At 28.7% G+C, this 21,106-nt stretch overlaps 3 protein-coding genes across 3 annotated transcripts in view; 1 reads left to right on the forward strand and 2 right to left on the reverse strand.

The window, feature by feature from the left end:
- Window positions 1–498: 498 nt before the first annotated feature.
- On the forward strand, window positions 499–6,096 carry LOC105619047 (N-acetyltransferase 10). The gene is made up of 17 exons (XM_012200576.1): window positions 499–606; window positions 892–1,155; window positions 1,229–1,387; window positions 1,506–1,742; window positions 2,405–2,609; window positions 2,685–2,806; window positions 2,949–3,085; window positions 3,151–3,438; window positions 3,522–3,603; window positions 3,699–3,815; window positions 4,008–4,184; window positions 4,266–4,413; window positions 4,564–4,708; window positions 4,769–4,977; window positions 5,287–5,459; window positions 5,551–5,799; window positions 5,875–6,096. The coding sequence occupies exons 1-17, from the start codon at window positions 499–501 to the stop codon at window positions 6,094–6,096; spliced, it is 3,042 nt and encodes a 1,013-aa protein (XP_012055966.1).
- Window positions 6,097–6,395: 299 nt separating this feature from the next.
- Window positions 6,396–12,038, reverse strand: LOC105619182 (nuclear fragile X mental retardation-interacting protein 1). The gene is made up of 6 exons (XM_012200709.1): window positions 11,574–12,038; window positions 11,035–11,226; window positions 8,074–8,378; window positions 7,760–7,989; window positions 6,958–7,182; window positions 6,396–6,763 (listed from the first exon to the last, which is right to left on the reverse strand). The coding sequence occupies exons 1-6, from the start codon at window positions 12,036–12,038 to the stop codon at window positions 6,396–6,398; spliced, it is 1,785 nt and encodes a 594-aa protein (XP_012056099.1).
- A 3,001-nt stretch (window positions 12,039–15,039) lies between these two features.
- Window positions 15,040–21,106, reverse strand: part of LOC105619183 (nardilysin-like) — a 7,327-nt gene continuing 1,260 nt past the window's right edge. The window contains 13 exon segments of the mRNA XM_012200710.1: window positions 15,040–15,197; window positions 15,341–15,824; window positions 15,988–16,369; window positions 16,599–16,732; window positions 17,182–17,332; window positions 17,517–18,002; window positions 18,099–18,442; window positions 18,528–18,598; window positions 18,601–18,697; window positions 18,809–19,023; window positions 19,089–19,203; window positions 19,796–19,885; window positions 19,964–20,074. Of these exon segments, the coding sequence (XP_012056100.1) occupies window positions 15,040–15,197; window positions 15,341–15,824; window positions 15,988–16,369; window positions 16,599–16,732; window positions 17,182–17,332; window positions 17,517–18,002; window positions 18,099–18,442; window positions 18,528–18,598; window positions 18,601–18,697; window positions 18,809–19,023; window positions 19,089–19,203; window positions 19,796–19,885; window positions 19,964–20,074 (2,838 nt within the window).

A 21,106-nucleotide genomic window follows, 5' to 3' on the forward strand; every position in this document is an offset into this window, starting at 1 on the left:
CCTAAATTATTCCTGTATACAGAAAGAAATTTAAGAGTGGCCATCCCGGTCTTCCTTTTTCACGAAAAGCTTGAGGAGCAATGAGGGTCATGAGAGACTGCGTACAAAAACACAGAGTAAAGCCTGATGTACAATTGAAAATACAGCCAATAGGAACTGAGACTATTAGATTTCAACCCGTGTTTATTATAATACACGGTTTCAGATAGGTTGTAATTTATTATTATTCCCCGTTTCTATTGCTATTGTATTTTAATTGTGCATCAGATTTAAGAATTTCAACCTATCAGAAATGTGTATACTAGAATGCACGATTTTTGATAGGTTATTTCTTGTGTTATTTCTATCAAAAAAAGAAAAGAATTTGTGGTGGGAATTGTTCCTTGTGTGAGTATGAATATTCGTAGTGAATGTGCTGTGGATTGCATGTTGCATGAGGTCGATTAACGTGGTTTTAAACAATTTTGATGTGTATTTAAGCACAATATTTCTGTCAGAATGGTTCGTAAGAAGATAGACAATCGGCTACGCGTTCTGATAGAAAATGGTGTTTCTATGGGACATAGGACGCTGTTTGCCATCGTCGGCGAGAAAGCAAGGGACCAAGTGAGCCAAATAACCTTTTCACAAATTTGTTTTATTGTTAATTCCATTTTATAATCGCTAAAATGAATAAAAAAACTTAATAAAAAAATGTATTAATTAAGAAATCATTTAAGAACTTCTTTATCGGATCGTTTAAGATCTTCTTTGAAGAAATTTGTGAAAATTCTAAAACATTTGCTTATTCTCATACTATTTATATGTTTAGATTCTAAAGAAAACTGTAGTCCTGAGAAAACTGTATATTCTTTAAAATATATATCTATTAAAAAACAAATATTCTTTTAGGTAGTATTGTTGCACCATATGTTATCCAAGACTGTTGTCAAAGCTAGACCTTCTGTGCTTTGGTGCTACAAAAAAGACTTAGGTTTTAGTAGCCATAGAAAGAAACGAATGAAATCATTGCAGAAGAAAATCAAGTCAGGCAAATTGGATATTAATGAAGACAATCCATTTGAATTGTTTGTTATTTCAACTAATATTCGTTACTGTTACTATAATGAAACACACAGAATATTAGGTAATACATATGGCATGTGTATATTACAGGTATGTATAATTTTATCTTTTCTTGCTTATCTGTTTTATAATTTTGTTATAATGTTATGTATAATGATTTTAGGATTTCGAGGCGATTACTCCAAATTTATTGGCACGCACTATTGAAACTGTAGAGGGTGGTGGAATTGTTGTATTTTTACTGCAATCTATGAACTCTTTGAAGCAGTTATATACGATGAACATGGATGTTCATCAGAGATTCCGTACTGAAGCTCATAAAGTAATGATATAATTTTTTTAAAATATATTTGAAACATATAAAATTAATATTATATAAATTAATATATAATTTCCATATATATAGATTAATATAATTTCTTATTTATCTTATTATTTAGGATATAGTATGTCGATTTAATGAGAGATTTTTGCTGTCATTGGCTTCTTGTACTCGATGTTTGGTTGTTGATGATCAACTGAATGTATTGCCTATTTCCTCTCACAATCTAAGGATAGAATCTGTGCTTAAATCAGATGTTTCAGAGGAACAATCAAGCTTGGATACTTTAAAGGAAAGTCTGCAGGACACTCAACCTGTATCTGCATTAATCAATTGCTGTAAAACAGTCGATCAGGTCAATTAACATAAAAATGAATTAATACTAAAACGGCTGATGGTACCACTTTGGTTCTGCTAATCATTTCAATTTTTTTTTGTATTAGATATGCAGTCTAAAATATTAAAAATATAAACATAATACAAATAATATTAATAGAATAGAATAGAATTTATTTACACTTCAGCATATACAAGCCAAGAAGGGGACTTGATTTACAGAAGTACTTAACTCATTCATACTTACACTCCTGTCCCACCTTTATCTTACAATTACAAATCTAAACCATTACAATACACTCTTTTACCTATACCTATATATAATCTCTATATCACAGACATTAGTGTCCATAACCCATTTCTTATTTCCTTTTATCTCTACCTAGCATTTCTTAACTCTTATTTACCGTCCTATCTTCCCTTATAATCTTTAACTGCACATTCTATTTGCATTCTTTTTCAAATAATATTAATAACATGATTAATGATAATTCTAATACAAATAATATCAAAATAACTTTCTTAACTGAAAGCAAGAATGAAAAATTATCAAATTGGCATCATCGACAATCCCAACGAAATCCATCAGTTGTTTTGATGTTAATTATATATAACAAGATTATTATTAAATGTTTTTTAACTTTATATTAAATATTTAAATATGATTTTAAACATTTTTAGGCAAAGGCAGTTCTTAAGTTTATAGAATGTATTTCTGAAAAAACTTTGAGATCTACTGTATCGCTAACTGCAGCTAGAGGACGTGGAAAATCTGCTGCGTTGGGACTTGCTATCGCTGGAGCTGTTACTTTTGGATATTCTAATATATACATCTCGAGTCCTAGTCCGGAGAACTTGAACACTCTTTTTGAATTTATCTTCAAGGGTAAATTTATTAGATTAATCGTCATTTTTTTAATGTAAGAAATCGTCGATAAAATACAATTTATATATATCATAGGCTTTGATGCTCTGGGATATCAGGAACATCTCGACTATGGTTTAGTGCAATCCACAAATCCAGAGTTTAACAAGGCCACTGTCCGCGTAAATGTATTCCGAGATCATCGCCAAACAATTCAAGTGTGTAATTCTATTTAAAAAAAACTAAATTTTTTTATAACAAACATTTTTAAAATATCTATATAATTTATTTTGGTTTGTAACAGGATATCCAGACTTGTTCACAGTATTACAAATTAATATTATTTCGTTTTTTGTACAGTATATACATCCAACAGACACTCACAGGTTAAATCAAGCAGAGTTACTTGTGATCGATGAGGCAGCAGCAATTCCGTTACCCTATGTCAAAGCGATGTTTGGACCTTACCTGATATTTCTCGCGTCAACTATAAATGGGTAAAGCACTCAAACTTTCTTGAAGTATAAATAGATTATTAATTCTCATTTATTAATATTTATAGATATGAAGGTACAGGTCGGTCTTTATCACTCAAATTGCTACAGCAATTGAGAACGCAAACTGCTGGGACAAATAGCCACAACGGGAAAAATGAAAAGGAGCAAAATGAGAAAACTCTTATCGGAAGACAATTGCATGAACTTACTCTCGACGAATCAATACGTTACAAGCCGGGTGATGCTGTAGAGCAATGGCTATGCGATTTACTTTGCCTGAATGTTACAATGCACGCTCCCATTCTTTCTGGATGTCCTCCTCCCGATATATGTCAATTGTATTATATAAACAGGTATTTTTTTATATTTATATAAGTAATTTTTCAAATGTTTATAAACTAAAAAATAATACGTACTTCTCTTTTATTTTTCTCAGAGATACATTATTCTCTTATCATAAGGCTTCTGAACTGTTTTTGCAGAGATTGGTCTCTCTGTATGTTGCATCACATTACAAAGTATGTATTCCATAAAAAAATATTTTTTAATATTTTGAAATTATACTTTATTAATATTATTAATATTATTAATATTAACTATTAATATATTCTAGAATACCCCTAATGATTTGCAAATGATGTCTGACGCACCTGCGCATCATCTATTCTGTCTCTTGGGACCTGTAGATTCCAACAAAAAGACTTTACCTGAAATATTAGTAGTTCTTCAAGTAACTATAATTCTATGCAATCCAAATTAATTATCTCAATTAAAATAAATTTCTGACATTCAGACATTTTACATTTCATTAAAATAGACATTAAATGTAACAAAATTAATATATTTTTTAAACTGCAATTATTTTTATTTTATAATGAATTTATTCTATACAAAGAAATATATTTTTTACGTTCTAATATAGATTTGTTTAGAAGGCCAAGTTAGCAAAACTAGCATAAACGATGGTCTCTCACGAGGTCGTAGAGCAGCGGGTGACTTAATACCTTGGACGATTGCTCAGCAATATCAAGATGAAGATTTTCCAGTATTGTCTGGCGCGCGCATTGTTAGGATTGCTACACATCCTGATTATCAAGGAGTATATATTTTTCATTTATAACTTGTCGAAAATTTTCGACTGAAAATTATATGAATTTGCTAAAGGGACAATAAATTGCAGATGGGCTACGGTAATCGTGCTTTGCAGCTGTTGAAGCAATATTACGAAATGAAAATGCCTAATATCAATGAAAGTATTATAGAAGCACCAATGACAGAAATAAAAAATGTTTCCGATGAAGCAGTTGGTTTATTACAAGAAACTATCGGTAATATCCGTTTATCTATAAACATTTTCTGTTTTTAAATAGAATTTCTTAATAAGTTTTTAATAAAATTTCTTTTTAAATAAAATATTAATGTTTTAAAACATGATTTATATAATAATATAGTAACGTTTTCTTTGCAATTGCTTGCAGAACCGCGCAGTTCGCTGCCACCGCTTCTGTTAAAATTGAGTGAAAGACATCCGGAACATCTGGATTACATTGGAGTGTCTTTCGGAGTTACCGAACATCTATTGAAATTTTGGAAGCGATCCAATTTCGTACCTGTGTATTTAAGGTGTGTACCATTGTGATAAAATATAAGGTCAACTAATCTCAAATTTATATGATTTTTCAGACAAACGGCGAATGATATAACGGGAGAACATTCTTGCATAATGCTTTGTAAAATCAACGTGGAACAAAATAATAATAAGTGGTTGCAAGCTTACTGGAGCGATTTTCGTCGGCGATTCCTAAGTCTGCTTTCCTATTCATTCAACACCTATACAGCGTCACTTGCATTAAGCATATTAATTAACAAAACAATATCACTAGAATCTGTCAGTAAGTGTAATATTAATTGTTATTAATAATTATTATACGTATCAATTATTACTGTCACTACTGATAGGTAAATAAATTTATTATTTACTTCGTACGGTAATCAACTTCTTCTAAAACTAATGCATATCGTTTCGACGTGCGTTTTATATATATATATATATATATATATATATATATATATATATATATATATTAGACTAATTTTTCTACTCTATGAAATTAATTTTAATGAAGATTCTTTAATTAACATGTTTTAATTAACACACTAGATTTTATAAATCTAAATTAAACTCTAAATATCTGTTTCAGCATTGAGTAAGGAAACAATGAACGTTTACTTTACATCGTACGATTTGAAACGTTTACAAATGTACAGTAACAATATGGCAGATTATCATTTGATTATGGATTTGGTGCCATCTTTAGCACGTTTATATTTCTTAAATATGATGGGAGACACTCATTTCTCAGCAGTGCAATTGGTAGAATATATTCCAAATATTTTTATTTCATATTAAGTGTTTTAATTCATACTAAAATCCTGTTCTTTCTATACAACGCAATAATTTTTAGGCTGTTCTACTTGGCTTGGGCTTACAACATAAAACTGTCGATAAATTGGCAGAGGAATTGAATCTCCCATCTTCACAGTTGCTCGGTCTATTCAATCGTATAATACGTAAATCGATCCAATATTTCAACAAAGTCACGGAAAAATATATCGAGAGCACTATGTTGCCCAAAGAATTGACTAATGAAGGAATAAAATTGGATCCTTTAGGTGGTCAAAATTTACGCAAGGAATTAGAAAGCGCAGCTAAGGTTTGCATTTTACATAATTTATTCTCTAAATTTCCACTTATATAATGTATATAAAAATAACATTCTCTATTATAGGAATTAAAAATTAAACAAAAAGCAGAATTAGAGAAACTGAAGAAAGAAAATTTGGAGCAGTATGCTATCAAAGGATCGGAAGCGGAATGGACTAGTGCATTATCAGGCAAGCATAGTAAACATCTTATCTCTATAAAGACTGGCGAAAAAAGAGCTTCAGCAGATGATAGCATTCAAGAATCTGACAAAAAATACACAAAGAAGAAAAAGAAACATACATAATTTTATGTATAACATGAAATAAATAAATTAATTAATTAAACGGTTGACTGGTTTATAAAAATAATTCCACAAGTTTTTTGATTCATAACAAATTTGTTACATAATTATTATTTATTAGAAATTATAATTAGAAAAATATAATATGATATACGAATATAGGTTTAATAAACATCACAGATACTTTCTTTATAAATATTCATAACATTTTATACCAAATATGCTAATAGCTAAAAAAATTGAAGTCTATATATGTATAAAATTGTTTCTAGATTTTTTTACATAATCGTTCGTATTTTAGATCAATTTATATCAAAGAAATTATTTTCTATAATATATTTCACACACTGACAAATTAAATTTCTTTCATGTTGTATAGAACGCGAAAGCAATTTTTCTAACAATTGATTATGATATCTACGTAGAAAAACTTTCTCATTTTTATTACTAATCACTCTATTTGATTCGCGGCTTTGCTTATTTTGATCTGTAGCGACTGTATTTTGAAATTTATTATTTGATTCATCATCCGCGTTGGTACAAGACTGTGCAGAAACCTTTTCACAAACTTGCGTAGAATTTTCTTCATAAATTGTATTTTCTGTAATCTCATCCTGCAGATTCTCCTCCGTTTTTCTTTTTTTTATCGATACTTCTTCTGGACCATCGTCTAAAAACAAAATTGATACCTTAAATTGCTTTGTACGAAAGAATATTTGCACTAATAAAAAATTAATAATTTTTAATAATTATATAAATTTCACAAGATTACACTCTTATATTAAAAAATATAGATGATAAAAGGCTAATACATTCATATTCGATTATTAATAAATATAATATTAAGATTTGCACATTACTTACCACTGTCTTCACTTTCATAATCTGCTACTAAATTAGGTAATATAAGCGAACTGGTTGCAGTTGATAAATTAGTGGACTCTGCTGCTATTTGCGGTACATATTCTGGTGTCGTAGATGCATGCGGTATATCATCCTCGTCCGAAATATCAATATCTTTTTCACAGAAATTTGTTTGTTTTACATGTTCATCTAAGTAAACCGCATCAGTTTCTTCTTGCAAATCAACTATAGAAAAGAATCAGTTTTATCTGATATTTTGTGTATAATACAGAATAAAATTTTAAATCATTAAGAGGAAAAGTAACAGAATTATATATCGGCAGGTTAAAAAGTATTACGATTTGATTGTTGATTACAAACTATAAAACTTCTTTACACAATTAAAATACGCACAAAAAAGCTGTGAGATGATTGATTTAATGAGAAAAAAAGTTAAATTATATTTAGTATTCTTGTAATTTTTTAATTTTCTTCGATTTTCTCGCGTCAAATCGTTCATCCTGCCGTTTTTGTATATTTTAATTATGTAAAAAGAATTTTAACAATCTGTACAGCCAATTTGAGATTCTTTTTAATCTATAATATCGATAATTCTGTCACTTTAGGATCCTCTTAATATAAACTGATTAGATTATAATTTGCATAAACTAAATTTTATAAATTGCATAATTGATTTAATATAGAATCAAAATGTCAATAAATTTAATATTTGAAAGATCTCAATTTTTTTCTATGTACAATTTGTTTCTACTAACATTGTAAAGCAAATTATATTCATAACGAATGTATTCCCATAACTTACTTATTCCAGCAAAAGGGCGTAAACCTCTATACGTTTCTTCTGTACGGATACAATTGCTGTTGGTTTCACGTGTGTGCCGTTTGCGAGACTTGCGTTTTTTCTCACGTATGTTCGTCGTCTTATTTGTTTTCGATCGTATATTATAATTCTGCTTGATTACTTCTCCTCTTTGTACTTTTTCTAGCTCTTCTGCCTTACGTAATTTTATGTTGTCTTCAGTGGGATACCTCCTGTTTTTTTTATTCAGAAAAAACAAATTTTTATTACTTGTGTTATTACTAATGCATTTATATTTTGATATTTGTTAAACTTACTTTTTCCGTTCCTTTATCCATTTTTCAATATCTTCTGGTGTCGATAAATTTTTCAGTTTTTGGTACAAACCAGAACGATGCTGCATACTAATATGTTTTTCAACGAGTGAGGGATGCGCCGAAAATGTGCAGCCATCAATCCCACAAATCATATGTATACGTTTGTGATCAGAGAGATCATCTTCGGATGGGAAATCTCTATCACAGACCTCGCAATAATAAGTCTTGTTGTTGTCGTCATCAGAACTGACGTAATTTTCATCTCTCATATCGTATAAATCTTCACTATCTGGATACAGATGAGCCTAAAAATCGTCACCTTCCTTTTTCATACGAAGATCTTGGTATAGATTTATTTGCTCGTAATATGTTGCATGTTATTCTTAATTCTATGCTTTACAATTTATTGCACAATTCCATTTATCTTTAGTTATAAGCAAATATAATACCATAATCTTGTACTGTACATCTATTATTAAAGATTACCTTCATATCAATAAATAATTATTGTTCATAATATCTGAAGCTATGAGTATTCAACCGGGGTATTCAGAAATTCTATATACATAAATATATTTACATATGCGAGGCAGCAAGGCACAGATCTTCCTTTCACTGTTTATTCCTTTTTAGACTATTTAAATAGTTCTAAATTTGCACATATTTTGTCGAAGCATACAATAATAATATGCACATCTTGTATAGTACTTTACTTGCGACATCAAAAACTCGTTGAAATATTTTATTTTATAAATTATATGTAATAATAAAATACAAAAAAATTTTATAATCGCAATTGTATTTTTCTATATATAAGTATTAATAATGTGTATACGTGTTAACGCATTTCTATTTACATTTCATATTCAATATCATTAGCATGAGATTTATGCATGTATCATAAGCTTGCATCAATCACTGCTTCATTAATTTCTTTAAATATAAATTATTAAATTGTAAAAATTCACAAAAGATTATTTTCATATTTCAGAACGATTATTTCAACACGTACCATTTGAGTGATTTATAATGATAGAATGATGGGGAACACCAGAGAATTAGAACTTATAGAAATATGATTTATTCTTATAATACTTATTTCAATTACAAATTCATTTTTTTTGTCATTGTATATTTTCTGGAAGTCATTTGTGAAACAAATATCTTAAATATGATACATATATAATCATGATCATTTATAAAAGTGATATTACTAACTAACAGAGTCACAAGCTAAACTTTTTTGTTTACTGTCAGACTTTTTTTGTTTACATTATAAATACGCGTTTCATGTAAATAACCTATAAATTCATTATTTATTTTAATATCGCAGATTAGATACTGTAATTCTGTAACTATTTCTTACACATAATATAGCTTGCGACACTGTATACTGGCCATGTACACTAGACATGGAAAAAACTTTGAGAAAAATTTATTCACAAGCGGCCAGTTTTTACATGCCTGATAAAAAATTATTACATCTAGTTAACTGTCATATTACAAGTGCTTAAGTAATGAACTATATCCAACACTATATCCATATAAGTAGATACATATTAATATATAATATATAAAAAAAAAGAGATGAAATAATTCTCACAGAGATGGCCTAATTGCTCTAAAAACTATATGAACTAGCTGCTACTTTCTCAACATTATTTCATCAGCACGTTTTTAAATAGCATACACTTATGATGTAAAATAATACAAAAGATATATGATTATTATGTTGCAAAAATTATGAAGAAAGAGATGGAGTGTATCTACATATAATCATAATCAAGATCCTACAGAACTTATAGCGATGATATGGGTAAAAAAATTTGCTAGATATCAAAATATAAGGATCAAATCGTTCTGAAGTTTGAAAACAGATGGTTGTGTATCATTTGAATTATATAACTCTTTAATAGGAGGAGTAGCCTCTTAAGCTTAAGACTGTGCCTGTTTGCTGGAAGGCTGCGTCTCCTCCTTTTGCTCCGTTTGTTCTGATTGTTCAGTTGAATTCACAGTTTTCTGAACACCCCTGGATTCATTCGTATTGCTATCATCTGTTTTCTGATTACCCTGTAAAACCAAAGTAAGCCATCAACGTTGAAGGAAACACGCCGGATTTTTATCGCACAATGACTACATATGTTTATAGAATATGTGTTTAGAATTAAAAAATGTACGTCTTATAATAATATATTTGCTATTAACTCATTCCTCTATCTTGTCTATTAATTTTTATTGCACATTTGTAGTTGGAGAAACAAAATGTACAGTATCTTTATATTCCATAGAAAAAATATAAATCTAGGATGCACTGTAATATCTCGCGACTTTTCAAAAAATATACCTATTTCATTTTGCATCAACTCATGCCATACATACTGTTATACGTGCTATATATTTTTTATTATAATATAACTTTTATTATAATATAACTTCATATTAAAAGAAAAATATCATACTTAATAAGATTAGAAAAATTGTAATTCACTTATTAAAAATCAATCAATTAAAAAAATCAATCAATTTATTTTTCTAAAATAAGACAAATTATTGCACTACTCCTTATTCTTAATTAAAAAAAATAATAATTAAAGTAAATTTTATTTTTCATATACAACGAGAGAGCATGCAAAAGATTGCTATGCAAATTATTTTTACCCATATAATAATTTGTACATAAACTGATTAACACATACATAAACATACACACATCCATTACCACATACACGTTTTAAATTAATAATTAATAAATTAACATCAAGTGAAAATAAAGTAGATAATAAACAAAGAAAAAAGGCAGAAAATAAAAGTGTCATTAAGATATTGGATAAAACAAGCCAAGTAGAAAGAAAGTAATTTTATTGCAATCATATGCTATATTAATTTTTTCTCTGGAAAAAATTAAAATTTAAAATAAAAAGTATTAAAATAATTTTGACATAACAGCGACAAAAACGATACCTGTTCGGGATGTTTTGCAAGGTATTCATTTTTTGCATCTCTTATCATCCTCGTTACTTTGTTTCGAAGATCCTTAAATTCCTCCCATTCTACTGCATCTTTGTTCTTTTTTGCCTTAGCATACAATTTGTTTTTTCTTTGAATCTCATTACGAATTTCGTCTGTCATCCATGGTTTTTTTAATTCTAATTCCTAAATAATTATATTTCTTCAATACGATTTAAGTGTCAAAAACTTAATAACTAATACAAAATTTTTTTAGAATTTAACTATGAATTTGTATGCTACTAATTATCATATACCATAAAAGAAGAATTTAATCTTGTCAAATTAGTTTTCGAATGTAACAAAAATATATAATATATAATATATACATTATATAAACAGTCTAGAAACGCTCTTGCTTATAAAAACCTGTTCTGTCAGGAATGTGATCATTAAATCAACTAAACCAAGAGCTCGTTTATAATATTTTTTTAAGACTAACATGATTCAAGGATAAAAGCAACTTTATATAATAACAAGGCCAGAATACGTACTTCGATCTTGCCTTTCTTAGGGTTACCCATCGTCTTGCCCTTGGCATTTCCGTTGCCCGTGTTGTACCTGATCCTGATAGGCGGCATCATCATTTGCGGTAACGGCGGCATCCGTCGCGGCCAAGGTCGCATGGGAGGCCCACGCGGTAATCCGGAACCACGCGGTCCCATTGACGGCACGATGGGCGTCATGCCGCGCGCTCTGGGACCCCCGGGGAACCTCGGCAACATGCCGTTAGGCCGAGATACGCCACCGACAGGTCGCGGGGGCGGTGGCGGCAGTCTCTGCCGCGGTCCACCCGGACCGAACATCGGATTTAATGGCGGCGGTAACATCCTCGGTGGCATGCCATGCGGCGGTGGCGGTGGTGCTAGTCTACCCGCGAATCTGGGCGGCGGAAGCTGTCGCGCGCCGGCCGGCGGTAATCTGGGCGCCATAAGAGGACCTCTGTTCAATGGGCTCATACTTCTTTTGCGATACTTTCCACCTGTTCTCAGAAAGGAATTTCTTCTTCTGATGAACGAGGCCGCGCGAATTTGATCTCCTTCCGACGCTTTCTCTCTTCTCGACGATTTAACGGTATAATCACGAATTCGCTTTCGCACGTCTAGGTTATGAAACGGCGACACGCGACACACGCGCGAATCGCACCAACACGAAGTTGTTCGCGTTCCGTCACTTGATATCGCTCAAGCGAGAATTATCGGAAAGCGTATCACTCGAAGAGCAAATACATCACATTCGCTTGATTCGGGGAATTGTTGAGAAGCAATATGAAATTTAAATAAAATCTGTATACTTGCCACTGCTCTCGACTTGCTCCTTGTAATGGTGTAGTTACACTAGTAGTTTCAACATGCAATTCGTGCGTTCATAAATGCATCTCCTCCGCCCTCGTAATTTCAGCACGTTTATGATTGTAGCTACGGTCCGCTTAAAATCGGAAAAGCTTTGTTTATTTTGGCGCTCACAACGCTTTAAACGTTGTTTTATTTTTATTATTTTTAAATATTAAACAAGGACATTGATGCTTACAAGCGCCGTGAGTGACAAAGCGAACGCAGTCACAATGAAAATACAATAGAAACAAGAAATTTCAACCTATCAGATACCATATATGCTAGAATGAACGCTTTCTGATAGGTGAAATCTCTTATTTTCTGTTCCTATTGTCTGTGTTTTTCATTGTATTTCTGGCTTTTATGTCTTACTGGATACAAGATAAGTGACGAATGATATTCAATGAAAGCTCTGCTTTGTCTCACGTGACGATTAAGCAGAGCTCTTATTGGATATCGTTCGTAAAAAATTGATTATAATCGAATTATAGTCCAATTATAATCCAATTATATATTGAATGTGAGAAAAATGATTGAATGAAATTTAATTTTCAGCATTCAATAAAAAAAAATATTATCATGAAACAGTATAAAGATTTATCATATTATATTATCACTATATTATTATTGTTGAAATATCAATTATTCGCGAATCATGGATTATAAACAAAGAAATCTTTCTTGTAATCTACATTCGTAAAATATGATGATCTTCTTTATGATTGTCCTATTATTTGTCGATAATATTACATTTCAAAACAAAGTTTTGCAATTTCTTGCGATCCTCTGCAGTATCTACAATTAATTCTTTTAATTTTAATTTTATTCCAGCAATTTTTAAACATAATCTTACAAAAAATAAAATCCAAAAAATGGTACAAAATTAGAACATAGACATCGATGATAATTCAATTAAAAAAGTTATCAATTATTATTTATAGTACTACTTATTTTCTTAACTTATATTCTTCTTCGGATTATTTCCTATCGCATGTACGGTTATAATTGTCTTTTACTTCTGTTCGGTGTTTGCTTTGCAAACTATTTTCTCTCTCAGCTTGTTGATTTTTATATTCTTTACAAACGCTTTCTTCTCGAATCTGTTAAAAATATATTGCCGTTTTATAATCTCCAGTTTATATCTACTTAGTTTATTAGAAACCCATTTAACAGATATAATCACATTGCTTCAATTCTTTTAATCTTTCAATTCTTTTCGCTTCCTTGACATCATCTATCATGTAACTCTCCTCTCCCAACATCTTATTAAATGATTTCAGAAATTTCTCGATCCACTGGAATCTATATACTCGATATGTGAAAAATCCTAAAATTCCGATGACATCTCTATAGAGATTTGCATTATCATCTGTAAAGATGTATATTGTAATACATTGTACGAATAAATATGATGACGCAAATAAAATCAATTGTGATAACTGAGATGTTATTCATATTTTATTTATTTTTCAATTGAATATAAACCGCAAGGATTTATATATTTCATTTATTCTTCAATTGAGTATAAATCAAGGATTTATATTATTATAATAAGCAATAATACAAAAATAAAATATCAGTCAAGTATACATTTTTCGCTTAAAAGAACAAATAATACATATGTATTCATCAAAATAAAAATTTATGATGAGTTAACACATAAGTGAATATTAAATTTTGAATATTAAATTTTGTTCCATTTAATTGAAACATCGTTGAAGATAAAACATAAGTAGTTTATTATAGAATACTAACAATATTCCGGGAAAAAAATCTTATATAATATATAGACATATTTTATATATAATTATATATATAAAATATGTCAATTTTTTATATAATTACATATAATTTTTATATAATTACATATAATTTTATATAATTGTATATAATTATATATGAAACATTTTCTCCGGGTATTTATATTTTAAAAAAACATTGCAATTACTTTTTTATTCAGAAATGCTAAAATAAAGAAATAATCATTTTAATGTGTAAAGCTTACAAATTCTGATTTTAATTGAAGTTACCTGCATTTAACTTTATTAAGCTCGAATATTTGTTGTAAGATGCAAAATGTTCCTCACAATTATTATTATATAACCCGTCAAAAATAATAATAAAGGTAATAAGTATGAAAAACTAATTGCAATATTATTGTTCTTATATGTAAGGATTAGTATTAAATTTAAATATTCATTAAATACAAAATATTCATTAAATAAAAATTAATATTATCATAAGAAAAAAATAGGACTCAGATGAGAATTAAAATGGATTTTGAAATTTTTTTTTATCCGAATGCATATTTTAAATAGCGAATACTTCTTTAAATACTTCTTTTTGGATTCAATTGGATTCAATTAGATTCAATTGGATGCAATTGGACCGAAAAATTGTATTTCCTATTCAAAATTTTGAATTGAACAGTATTCACAATACATAGAAAAAGCTAATATTATTTTTAAATTGAAAGATATAGAGATGCTCCATGCAATTCCTATAAATGAATAAAAATGCATTCAGGATTGAAAAGCGTTTATTTTAACATTCGTGAATTAATATTTCTGAAAATCTGAGTCAATTTCAATTCATTTCAATCCATTCTCGTTTGCTAGGGAGTCGATTAAGACAAAGCTATCATTTGTTCGACGCATGAGTAAATGAAGAGATCTGCTTTGTAATGTTCTATGTTCGTAATATAATAACCTTCATTATGCTGTTGGTTATCGGTTATATATTTCAAAACAAAATCTTGTTCTTTATTGTAATCCATTGCAGTATCTACAATCAATTTTTTTGTTTTAGTAATTTATTCAAGCACAATCTAACAACAACAAAAAAAGCAAGGCAAGAAACAATGTCACAAAACCGGAAAACAAATAAATAAATCGATCAAAATTCAACCAAAACAGTTATATATTCACCATTCGCTTCTATTTCCTTTGGATCAGTTCCTATCACATGTAAACTTAATTTTCTGAGATCATTTCCGTTCAGTGTATGTGTAAACCATTCTCGTAGCTCCTCGATTTTTACATGCTTTATTGCAATAGTTTTCTTCTCGGATCTGTCAAACATGTATTGCCGTTTCATAATCTCACTCCAGTTTCTATCTACTTCGTTTTTCAGAAACCCGCCACTGATACATTGCTTCAATTTTCTTATTATTAACGTTTCCTTGATAATATTTAATTCCTCTTGTGGGAACACTTCTAACATTTTACTAAACGACTTCAGAAATTCCTCGATCCGCTGATCCATGTATTCTGTTGTACACTTATGAGCCTCAATGTGAACGGTAATGGAAAGTCCTAAAATGCCATTGTCATCTCGACAAACGCAGAAGACCTTATTAGTAAGCTGTTCTTGGATACATAGTTGATTCCTTAATGGTTCTTGCATTATAATCTGAAGAGATGTATAGATGAATGTGATGTATACGGATACAATCGAATGATGTTATTCATATTTTATTTACTTTAAATGTAAAATAAATATAAATAATGAATATAAACCAAGAATTCCATGGCAAGCATTCAAAATATATGAAGCGATGTTATACAATACTTACGATTATCAAATCAAGTAATATAGACAATTCAATCGATGCGATATCGGCTTGATAATAATTTGTTATTACAGAATTTGTATCAGTTTTGTTCATATTTTTTAACTTGCAATAGGATGTGCCTAAGGGTATCCGACTGATTTTCATTTTGGGTATCGCATTAAGGATTAATGGAGAACATTTTATTTTTTTCATACAACTTTGTAAAGTCTCAATCGCAAATTTCTTCGTCATATCGCCTTGCACAAGACATTGAATGTATAGATGATCGGTGAAAGATTTCACAAATTTTTGAAATTCTTCAAAATTAATATCACGTAAAGCAATGTATGTGTCAATATGTGTATAATGGATAGTTTCTTTCAGTATCCATAATTTCACGCTTCTGTGAAAAGAAATAAAAATATATACATTGATTTTAATCAGAAATATAATTTGACATAATTCATTTTATAATATTATTTGTCATGATTAATATTAATAATGTATCACTAAATTTTTCTTAAACTTATGCAAGAATTTAATAATTCTTGCATATATAATTGTACAATTTTAATACAATTTATAATTGTTGCATAATATTGTAATAATCCTTGATAATAAATAGTCAATACTTTATGAGCTTTTCAGGATTCATAAATTTGTTATAACATCTTTCAAGTTGTTGCACTTTGACAAATTCGAACAAGTGCTTCGTAACAATAGTTGAATAGTGCATCATATAATTTTTAATAATTGGCAAGAATTTCTGCAATATAAATAAAGTTGATGTACCCTAGTGAAAATTTTTCTCAAAATTTTTCAAAATTTCTATATAATTTTATAACTTTCTCACATTTTTTTTATACGAATTGGAACATTCTCAGGAAATCTACATCTTTTCTCAGAATTTTTTATATATGTTAATTATAAATATCGTAAGATTTCTAAGATTTTTTGTAAGTATATTCTGATGAAATGTTATAAATCTAAAAAAATGAAAAAATATTTTTTAAAAATTAGAGATGAGAAAAATTTCAGAATATTTCAGAATTCACTTGTATGAAAAATTCTGAGAGAAGATGCAAACTTTCCAAATATTTATGAGTATTTCTGAAAAATGTTCCAATTCGAATAAAAATTATGAGAAAAATTTTCACCAGAGATACCTTGAAATTATATTTGGAACTCCAACACATATTTTGAAACTATACTTACTAGTAATTTTTCGTTCCTTCCATTCATTTCTAATATAATACCTGTCTCATTAACAATGATATCATATTCAATCTCAGCCTTTACAATTGGAAATAATTCTGCCCTCAATATTTGTTTGAATACACTGCAGTACATTTCCATCAAAGCCTCACTGAAATATCAAATATAATCTGAATATTTTGTTAACAAGATACATAAATGATTATATAAAAATCACAATATTGATAATTAAAAGATAGAAATTAGTACATAGAATCTGCAATAGTACATTAACTACATTTAGTATAACTACTACTCAATGTAGTATTACTACAATTTTTATGTTTATTACTTACATCTTTGGCGACTGAAATTCCAGAGGGTAAGCAATAAATTGGAAGTTTATATAACATTTTGGCCAACTAAATTTCTGATAATGCCAAATCTGCATTAAATGAGTATCAGCTATTTTTATGGGATATTTTGGAGCCATGACAGGTATCGATAATAAAGAGGCGTTGCTAACGAATGTATTTGATAATGGCAAATGAAAATTTGGCAATGGTTCGATGGATTTCCAACGTTCGATCCACTTTTGTGATATTTTCCCATCTGTGTACACGGTATTGGTCCACAGATCGACTTTATTTAATCCAAGATGATCAAAATTTTTGTTGAAAATCATAATATTCATGGTCTCTGGCACTAAATAATCCAAACATTTTTGTATAGCTTCTGGGTCATACTCGAAGAAATTCTGCTTTCCAGTTATATAATCGCGCGGTGGATATAAATGCATATTCTTACACAAACAGTCTATATAATCATTATTATGTAACAATCTAAAAAGAACTTCCAAGTATAAATGACATTTTACAAATATATTTTATTGAGTTTTATTTTCTACACAGCTCTATTTATTTCTTAAATTGATTTACCTAAAATTATTTTCTGTAATTTTATAAATCTCGTCGTAAATTCTTTTTTGCGGACCTTTTCTCTTTAGTAAATTAATAAATGAAAATATTGCATCTAGAACTTCGTGCACATGCTGTAGTCCCTCATGGGAGAGATCTAAAATAAAATTAAATAATGTATATATAGAATTTTGTTCAAACTCGTCTTCAAGGTTATCACGTAAAAAACCGGAGCTCCACTGTTTCTTGCGTAGATAATCTATTAAGGAACCTTCTCCTTCATGCTTAATAATCCATAAGATATAACTGTTTGGTTTACTTTTGTATAAATGCAGTAGTGAAGGCATAGCCCATGTTATATGTAACTGTAAAAGACAATTTTTGTTTTGTAAATTTATTCAGAATGTATAAAAATAGTTCTTTTTGGATTTGTGTGTTCAAGTCACATACTTGGCTGATATCTTTGACAGGTCTAACTTTATACACTTTTTGGAAAGCGGGAGTATTAAAAGGAATATTGTTTTAAATTTGGTAAAATCATCGGGGGGCAGCCAGTTACTTGGTATATTAGCAAAGAACTTTGTAACATATGTTTCCAATGCATTTAGTGATAATGACGCCTATAAAAAGATACTACTATGTATTATATGTTATAAATTAAATATACTTAATAAATTAATTCTCCTATTTAATCAATTTAATTTTCATTTTGAGAACGATTTAAGTTATACTTGTATAACTAGTTTCATTCTGTGAGCGCTGTAATGACGCTCTCTAAATTTGTGTAGTTCATCATATAATTTGTCTATTTTGTTGTCATCCACATTATTGCTCATTATTACTGAATAGGCCCATGCAAATTTATTGACTGGATGTCCAATTGGTACAGTAGAGCACAATATTCGATTTTTTCTGGGTATATCATAAGTTAAAGACGACTGCAAATCTATATGAACATGACACATTAAAAGACTGCAACTTGCGGTAACATTACGATTATAATTTATGTACCATTTTTTAAAGCCTCTATCATCCGCTTTATGACATCTTTCTTCATCAAGGGTTTAATGAAAAAATGAGTAAAACGATCAAGAGCTGATGACAATTGGTCCTTTTGGATACCACTCTAATGAAATTTTTCAGAACTTTATACTAATTAGATTACTTTTCAGAATTACTAAATCTACATCTTTTCTTAAAATTTTTCATATATTGTCATATAGTGTCAATATTCTAATAGTTCTAAAATGTCTTAATCTGTATTTCTGAAAAAATATCTTAAATTTCTTTAAATTTGATTTTTTCAAACATTATACATTATAGATAAATTTTATATATAAATTTATATATAAATTTTATATATAAATCTAAGATCCTGCTTTTTATTATCTGATTAATTTGTAGTTAGGTTCAACTTCATGTTTTATCCAATGGATCTATGATATAATGTCATGTGTCCATTGGGTGAAATATCTGTAGATTAATAAGTTTAATTACAAGTTAACCAGATAATATAAATATCCGCCCTAAAAATATTTCTAAATACAAAATTCTAGAAAAGATGTAAACTTTGACACTTCTAAAAAGTTCTAATAAGTATATATAAGACAAATTTTCTAAAAAATAATAATATTGAGAAATTCTGAAAAATTCTAACTTCTCTTCTTTACATAAAATTTCTGAAAAATTATATTAAAAATTTTGAGAAAAATTTTCACCAGGGCAAAGTAAAATGTTGTATGTTCGTAATCCGTTATACTATTAGTACATCCTTCATGCTCATTGATAAATTCAATAAAATCATTTTCCTACAAGTAAAATGGCACTTAAGCATTTATACCTATAAGAATAAATTTTATAATACATTCACGCATCATTTTAATTACATGTTCATATTTTTCGGATCCTCTAGAAACCATATATTCAACAAAACGTGAAAGATCTGGAATTTCTGTATCGCTGAATTTGCCTACTCCCACGTTTAAGCCACATTCTACCTGTGTTAAAAAAAATTCATACATACACATTTACACATTACATATTACACATATGGTGTTAAGCCGAAAATGAACATTGCACAATTAATAGGATTATCCGTAAACAATTTTAAATTAAGCATTTAGAAATGAATCTTTGAAAATATCTTACAGATAATAGAAATCAAATTTTTCAAACGAGAATTTCTGATAAAACTATAATATGTGAATTTTAGATTCTAGCTGAGGTATACTCAGTGAACACAAGTTATATGTAACATATCTTTTAGTTGTGATTTCTCAATATAACTATAACATACATTCTTATTATATTACAGTTATATTATTGAGCAGGAAATTACAACTAACAGGTACGTTATATGTAACTTTGTGTTCACTGAGATAGATACTTTTTATGATTTTATAGGACTTTGTTCAATATTACAATTCTAATGAACTTTTAATTATATAAAAGAAGAATACAAGGAATAATCTAAAATACAAATTAATTAAATTGTCTTATTGATTTAAACTGGATCTTAATGATTAAATAATACTTCAGCGTAAATTTCTATACATATCCTCTGCAAATTGTACGCCGAAATTATTTTCAGTCTTGAAATGCAATCCTCAGAAACGTTTAATCATTTCCATTAATCTATACATAATCCTGAAATGGGATATATTAATACATTACAAATTAAACTGATAAGCAACTTAATGACAATAATGCTAATAGATAAGCAAAGAACTGTAAATAATTTGATGCTGATATAAGTTTATTTATTACGAAATGACTTATTATTTAACATCAAATTATTTACAACTGTTTGAAATGCTTATTAGCACTAATATCATTAAATTGTTTATTAATTTAATTTATCTTAGTTTAGAATTGCCTTTCAAGATTGAAAATGATTTTGATAAGCAGTTTGCATATCAGCTGGATACATATATATATATATATATATATATATGTATATATATATATATATATATATATATATATATACTACTACACTAACTAATTATTATATATATATATTATTAGTA

This window comes from Atta cephalotes (assembly GCF_000143395.1).
Source record: "Atta cephalotes unplaced genomic scaffold scaffold00019, whole genome shotgun sequence".
Classification (NCBI taxonomy): Eukaryota; Metazoa; Arthropoda; class Insecta; order Hymenoptera; family Formicidae; genus Atta; species Atta cephalotes.

Bases quoted from the DNA above. Each gene is read 5' to 3' on its own strand.
- LOC105619047 (XM_012200576.1), top strand. From the start codon at position 499: ATGGTTCGTAAGAAGATAGACAATCGGCTACGCGTTCTGATAGAAAAT. The intron at 3,604-3,698 runs GTATGTATTCCA...AATATATTCTAG, and splicing joins ATGTTGCATCACATTACAAA to AATACCCCTAATGATTTGCA. The intron at 5,800-5,874 runs GTTTGCATTTTA...TCTCTATTATAG, and splicing joins AATTAGAAAGCGCAGCTAAG to GAATTAAAAATTAAACAAAA.
- LOC105619182 (XM_012200709.1), bottom strand. From the start codon at position 12,038: ATGAGCCCATTGAACAGAGGTCCTCTTATGGCGCCCAGATTACCGCCG. The intron at 7,183-7,759 runs GTAAGTTATGGG...TCTTTTCTATAG, and splicing joins ACGCCCTTTTGCTGGAATAA to TTGATTTGCAAGAAGAAACT. The intron at 6,764-6,957 runs GTAAGTAATGTG...TTTTGTTTTTAG, and splicing joins TTATGAAAGTGAAGACAGTG to ACGATGGTCCAGAAGAAGTA.